The sequence below is a fragment of the Acanthopagrus latus genome, unplaced genomic scaffold (genome assembly GCF_904848185.1).
Source record: "Acanthopagrus latus isolate v.2019 unplaced genomic scaffold, fAcaLat1.1, whole genome shotgun sequence".
Taxonomy (NCBI): Eukaryota; Metazoa; Chordata; class Actinopteri; order Spariformes; family Sparidae; genus Acanthopagrus; species Acanthopagrus latus.
Genome location: NW_023504083.1, coordinates 88,566 through 96,142, shown reverse-complemented (window position 1 = coordinate 96,142; position 7,577 = coordinate 88,566). Strand labels below are relative to the sequence as shown.

Genomic DNA, 7,577 nt, shown 5'->3' with positions numbered 1-7,577 from the left:
CACTTATTCAGCCAGGTGGTTTGTTCCGAGCAACACACCTCTATAGTATACAATCTGTATACTAGTCACTGAATGTCACAACAAAGTTTATTCTTTATACTTATTTCGTATATTCTTATCACTCATATGCCCATTTTATCATAGAGGGGCCTCATATAATGCTATACTGTATCATATCATTTTTACAGTCATGTTATTATCATATTATATTATATGCTTACTTTACCTTGGTCGACCACTATTTAATATCTACTCATTAGTAAGTAGCATCTAAAATATCTATGGTCTCTTGAAATGTTCTTAACACTGCAGAGGTATATATATATATTATATATATTATATATTATAGTTTACATCAGTGTTAAAGTGCAGTTACACTGTATTACTGTCAAGAACATCAGTTCTTTTGCATGCTTTACTCGTTAAGTGCTGACATCCTCGTACTGCATTTTTTATTTTTTATTTTTAATCCACCACCACACAGGTATTACGTGGAAAATAAAAAGGCGCTCCTCACCGAGCCCTTTAACTCAAAATTCCATAACACACAGCTTTATATGGAATGGTGTCTCTTCACTCGGACTCTTAACACAAATCACCCAACACCACACAGGTTTTACATGGGGAATATGACTTTCAACCACACAGGAATTACAAAAGTCAACCTAGGCTTTTAGAATTGAGCAAATGATTCAAAACGCCGTACTCACTTATTCGATGGAGCGTCCGTTGTCCGCCCCCGTGCCTGACTTCAGGTGGGATCTGTTGTGTATTTTGGGTTATAATAGGACCCGTAGTGGTCATGCACCAGGTGCATTGTGGGCAATGCGCGCCTTGTTGTTGTTGTTGACGAACTAGCCATGTGCTGGAAGTTATGCCGCTATAAATAAATCCTCAACGTTACGTCGTGGTCCGAGAAATCATTGTTATACTAGTAACACAGTGAAGATATAACAAAAAGTGGCGACGAGGACGACTGGACCGGCGCTGCAGTCCGCGACAGTAGGAGTTTTGAACTGTTTTTTCCTGCCAATGCCTCGCGCTGACCCAGTGTTAGACGGCGCAGGTGTGCGGACGCGTCACCCGGTGTGCGGCGGTGGATGCCGATTTTTTCAGCGAAACGGGGAGGAGTGAGCAGCGGAAAAGACGACAAAGGAAAACTCCGTGAGTAACGCGGGGGGGAAGGACGTTACGAGAAGGAACAGTTGTGAGGGGAAGAGCGCCATTCAACCAGGAGCCGAGTAATGGATGGAGTTATTGGCTCAATCGGTCCCTTCGACGAAAGCACAGAGCAATGGAGCTCATATACGGAGCGTTTTGGATATTTCGTTGCGGCTAATGAAATACAGGATGATAAACTGGTGCCCATTTTTTTGAGTGTGATAGGCCCAAAGACTTTTAACCTGCTACGGAGCCTTCTGCAACCAGCAAAGCCAGGCAGTAAAAGTTTCACAGAGATTGTGGACACACTGACTAAACATTTCTCGCCCAAGCCCCTCATAATCGCTGAAAGATTCAGGTTTCACAAGCGAAACCAAGAAGAGGGTGAGTCTGTCACTATGTTTGTTGCATCGTTACGAAAATTAGCTGAACACTGTTTGTTTAAAGATGTTTTAAATGACACATTAAGAGACAGACTTGTGTGTGGATTAAGAAATGAAGCTGCACAAAAAAATTACTCACAGAAAGTGACTTGACTCTTGAGAAGGCAATTAATATCAGTGTGACCATGGAAATGGCGTCGAAAGAAGCCCATGCTCTACATGCTACAGACAGAGTACACAAACTTGACAGTGGTAAAGCAAATACACAAGGACCGTGTTTCCGCTGTGGCAAGTTAGGACACCTTGCTAATGATTGCTGGTGCAAGGAAATGGATTGCAACAACTGTGGAAAAAAAAGGCCATGTAGCACGAGCATGCAGGAACAAAAAGAGCAAGGATAAGGGCTCAAAGACTGGAAATAAAAGAGGCACTGCAAAATTAAAAAAGGAAAGACATGTTCGCACAGTTAAGCTTCATGAGGACAGAGCAAGTGATTCCTCAGATGAAGAAGTGTCGTCTGCAATAAATACTGTGCAAATACTGAAGGTGGATGACACCTCAGACAGCTTTTGGGTCAAGCCCAAACTGGAAGGACATTCTGTAAAAATGCAGATTGACACAGGTTCAAAAGCATCATTAGTGTCATATAATGTCTACAGGAAGTTTCTGAAGCACCTTCCACTCAAACCCTCCGACAAAGTTTTTAAAGGGTATACTGGACATCGAGTGCCTATGAAAGGAATGACGGAGGTGACTGTTCAATGCAATGATCAAACTGTTAAGCTGCCTGTGTATGTTACGCAGAAGAACTGCCCTGCTATAATGGGACGTGTGGCTCAAAGCAATCAGACTCAACTGGCAAGAAGTGAGGAAGCTGTTGCATGGTTCCTCCCAGCTGCAGGCCATACTGGAAAAGCACAAAGAGGTTTTTCGTGAGGAACTGGGCAGCATGAAAAAAATGACAGTGAAGCTGCATGTCAAACCTGACAGCAAGCCAGTCTTTATGAAGGCTAGACCTGTGCCGTACGCCATTCGGCCCAAGGTGGTGACTTAGACGCACTAGTCAAGAATGGTGTTCTGGAGCCGGTTACAACCAGTGAGTGGGCCACGCCTATCATTCCAGTTCCTAAAAAGGATGGAGGAATCCGGATCTGCGGAGACTTCAAGGTATCCGTGAATCCTGTATTGACAGCAGAGCAGTATCCTCTCCCTCTGATTGATGATTTATTTGCTGGCCTGAGTGGGGGACAAAAGTTCAGCAAAATAGATCTCAACCAGGCTTACCTGCAAATGCACGTTGAAGAGCAGTCATGTGAAAAGTTGACTATCAACACACGTAAGGGACTTTTCAGATACTGCAGGTTGCCTTTTGGCATCACATCAGCTCCAGCATTGTTTCAGCAAGCGATTGATCAAATCCTGAGCGGATTACCTGGAGTGCAGTGTTACTTGGATGATATCCTTTGTACAGGAGCAGATGATGAAGAACATCTGCGCAACCTGGATGCGACCCTTCAGAGACTGAAGGAATACGGATTGAGAGTCCGTAAGGAGAAATGTGACTTTATCCAGTCATCTGTGGAATATCTAGGTCACGTGATTGACGCAAATGGACTACACACTGCACCTTCTAAGATCACAGCAATTGTGGATGCACCCCCACCACAAAATGTCAGCCAGTTAAAGTCTTTCTTAGGACTGTTGAACTACTATGGACGGTTCATACCCAACTTGGCATCACTCCTGAAACCACTGCATAACCTGCTACGCAAAGAGGAAGCATGGAAGTGGACAGCAAGCTGTCAAGAGGCCTTCCAAAAGGCAAAGGATTCACTGACTGCATCTGAGGTGCTAACCCACTTCAATCATAAGTTCCCAATTCAGCTTGCCTGTGATGCTTCTCCTTATGGGGTAGGGGCAGTGATTTCCTACATTCTGCCAAACAGCGAAGAAAAGCCAATTGCTTTCGCATCAAGGACATTAAACACGGCAGAGACCAACTATGCTCAGCTGGAACGAGAGGCTCTGAGCATTGTATTTGGTGTTCGGAAATTTCACCAGTACTTGTACGGTAGGAAGTTTACACTTTTAACTGACCATCGACCACACACAACCATCCTGGGACCTTACACAGGGATTCCATCTCTTGCTGCTTCTCGTCTCCAGAGGTGGGCGTTGATATTGTCAGGACACTCATATGACATAAAGTATCGCAAGTCGGAGTGTCATTGCAATGCAGATGGGTTGTCCAGGTTACCTCTTCCTGTTAAAAAACCTGACTCGGACACTGTTGAGATCCTCTACTTCAGGGAGGTAGAGACTGCACCTGTTTCAGCTGTGCAGGTGAAAAAGGTGACCAGGAATGACCCTGTGTTGTCAGCAGTGATGGACTGGATCATTAAGGGTCTTCCTGCAGGTGAGGATGCAAACTTGAAGGCCTTCCTTGGAAAGCGGGCGGAGCTTTTTGCTGTGGGGGAGGAGAGTCATTATTCCCCTGTCACTTCACACAAAACTGTTGAAGCAACTTCATGCAGGACACAGTGGAAGAGTGAGAATGAAGGAAATAGCAAGAAGCTATTTTTGGTGGCCAAATATGGACAAACAGATTGAGGAGATAGCTAAAAGCTGTTCATCGTGTCATGAGGTCCGAAACAACCCACCACTAGCTCCTCTTCATCCCTGGGAGTTCCCACAGGAGCCATGGCATCGTGTGCACATTGACTTTGCAGGTCCATACGAGGACAAAATGTTTCTTGTAGCTGTTGATGCGCACAGTAAATGGCCTGAAGTGACCATCATGAAATCAACCACCACTGAGAAGACCAGAGAAGCACTAGGAGAAATGTTCAGTAGGTTTGGATCTCCTACACAGCTAGTCTCTGACAATGGACCTCAACTGGATTCACAGGAAATGGAGGCTTTTCTGCAGGCTAATGGAGTGCAGCACATTACATCAGCTCCATACCATCCTGCAACAAATGGCCTTGCAGAAAGGTTTGTTCAGACAATGAAACACGCACTGAAAACATCACAAGGCCAAGGAACACTGCGTCAGAGACTGCACAAGTTTCTGCTTAACTACCGGAACAGTCCACATGCAACCACAAGGACATCTCCTGCCAACGCAATGTTCAAGCGAGATCTGCGCACTACCTTTGATCTTTTGAAACCCTCAACTGTGAAGGACACTATGCAAAAACAACAAGAGAAACAAATTATGTACAGGGGTCAACAGGTCAAGGACAGAGTCTTCAGCTCCGGCGAAACAGTGCTGGCCAGGAACTACCGAGGAGGACACAAGTAGGTTCCTGCAACTGTTATCGCACAAACTGGACCAGTTTCATATACAGTACAGGTTGCTGATGGAGTGTGGAGAAGGCACGTGGATCAGCTACTACAGACCACACCAGTGTCTGCAGAAAGGTCTTTTGAAGATCTTAAAAATGCACTCATCAACTCATCAGTTCATCCACACATGCAAGTAGAGAACTCCACCACATCAGGAAAAGTGGTTCCCACTGTAAATGAGACTGCAAGAGAGACTGAGACATCTTCAGTGCCAGAAACAAATGCTCCACAAGAGAGCACACAGACTGACATTCCCACAGACCGCCGATACCCCAACAGAGAGTGGCGGCCTCCTGTTCATCTGAGTTATTAGACAGTACCTGACCCAAGTGAACGGGGCAGAATAATCCCCATGGGTCATGGGGGAGGTTGAGGTAGTCTACCCTCACTCCCAAGTTAGCAATTAAAAAAGAGTTGTTGTTATAACCATACAGTTAATAAGGGAAAAGGTGAAATGTTTGTGATGTTATGTCATGTTCCAGTGAAGACGGAAGCTTTTGAGTAGATCACCTGTTTATTCCGTAGTACATCCTTTGTAAGAGGGGAGGAGATGTTGTGTATTTTGGGTTATAATAGGACCCGTAGTGGTCATGCACCAGGTGCATTGTGGGCAATGCGCGCCTTGTTGTTGTTGTTGACGAACTAGCCATGTGCTGGAAGTTATGCCGCTATAAATAAATCCTCAGCGTTACACTTTTCTCTTGTAACGGCAATTGCTAAATTGCATCCGCGTTACTGCAACTGCAGAGCAGTAAACGCCGGTCGAGGTTTGGCTAAGCTTTGTTATGTAAACACTCGAGGCAGGAGAAGGGGGTTGTGATCTGTAACAGCGCGGGGCAGACGGCTACTAAGCCCGTCAAACTGTCGTTTGTCTGTGCAGTAACAAGTAGGGATCGACCGATATGGATTTTTCAGGGCCGATACGATACAGATTATTGATAACCAAGTGAAACCGATAGCCGATATGTATAACCGATATTTATTTGCAGTAAAAATGAAAATTTTGGTGTCAGAATTTACAGAAACACACCTGGGATTAGAATGAATACAGTATACTGTTTGTTTACACTGAAAAAATGTCCTTTAATTTTTAATTTTTTCACATAACATGAACATGAACACATAATCTTAACTAAAATGCCTATTTTATAGATATAATAGTTACTTTTCAGATTAAAATTTTACATAAAACAGCAGGAGTAAATAAAGACACAACTTTCAGTGCTCTTTTTCACTTATAGTTCCTTATTTATTATTATATTTATTTATTTAGAGAAATGAATTCATATTCTGAATCTCAGAACATTAAATGTGCACTATTGTGCTTAGAACTGTATGTCATATTACATAAGAATAAGGCACTTGGCAATTGTAAATGCAAACAATAAAGGCTACTTTACACTAGACGCGACGGTAAATTTATTGATTGAAAAAACTCGTGCTCTCTGCTTGAGTCATTGAAATGGCCCATCATTTCCCTGGACTTTACGAGTGACCGGCAAAAAGACGAATATTTAACACATATTCTGTGTGATCATTGTGTAGTGGCAGCATGAGCACTGAGGGAGAGGACACGTTAGTGTGTGGTGTTAAACTTATAGGCTATAATGGCCTCGGGTGTTGTTTATTGACAAACCAGGAGCCGCCCCACGGGCTGAGACACGTTAGGAGATTAATTATTCCCACAAAGTAATGATAACCGTAAGGGTCTCCTATTATTATTGTGCATCTGGCCCCAGCTCTAAAGCGGCCGGTCGTGTCAATCATAATGTAGCGGTGAGCCATCATTAAATAGCCTATCCCGTGTTGAAGTTGTGAAAAGTTTGATCTCAACAACTTTTTTTTTTTTTTTTGTCGTGAGTGATGCTAGTCCTATCTTGCAAAGTCGTATGCTTGATGCGACTAGACAAGTAGGTTGGTGAAATGTCGACTCTGGGCCTGAATGTTATCACTAATATTGATCAAGGCTGTGGTATTTTTAAAACTTCATCAAAGGGCTTTGAAACGTCGACTGACACTGCCTTACCTTTTCTGCTGGAGCAGCCACCGGAGCAATCCTCTGTTCTCCTCTGTGTCTGTGGCACTGCATGTAGAGGCTTCAGTGTTGATTGATTGGCTGTCACTGGCTCACTTGTGCCAAGTAGCCAATCAGTGAGGGATGTGGGCGGGACATTGTTACACAACCAAGAGAGTGGTGACTTCAGGCAGAGACGGCTGCATCAGAGCCGAAGGAGCGCATTTTAAAATACATTAATTAATTTTATCGGTTATCGGTGAAGAAAACGGCCGATGCCGATGATCGTAAAAATGCCAAATATCGGCCGATATTATCGGTATTATTATTGGTCGATCCCTATTATAAGCATTGGAAACTAGCCAGAATCTGCTGAAAATTCAACAAGTGTCAGGGCCAAAACCCTTCCCCCAGGACATGTTTAGGGGCATGTTTCAGGCCATTTGGAGTCTGTAGATACCTATAAAAAAAGGTGAAACCTTAAATAAGATGTGAATAAGATAAGTGAAACAGAAAAGTGAAAGAGGTAAATGCTTTTGTCACTGATAAGGGTTGGACTCTTTGGTCTGGCACCAGTGTTCCTAGGGAATTCTCTAGAGTGGCTGTACCCAGCACAGCATACTGCCTTACCACACAGGCGTATGCTATGGTGGGTACAGCCACTCTAGAGA

At 43.9% G+C, this 7,577-nt stretch overlaps 1 protein-coding gene across 1 annotated transcript; it reads left to right on the top strand.

Annotated features, from left to right (window-relative positions):
- The first annotated feature begins 2,359 nt into the window (after positions 1-2,359).
- On the top strand, positions 2,360-5,583 carry LOC119016332 (uncharacterized protein K02A2.6-like). Its single transcript, XM_037092102.1, is given in 3 exon segments — positions 2,360-2,587; positions 2,590-4,026; positions 4,079-5,583. Coding segments are annotated over 3 exon segments (2,301 nt in total). The 5' UTR covers positions 2,360-2,493; the 3' UTR covers positions 4,849-5,583.
- Positions 5,584-7,577: the final 1,994 nt, after the last annotated feature.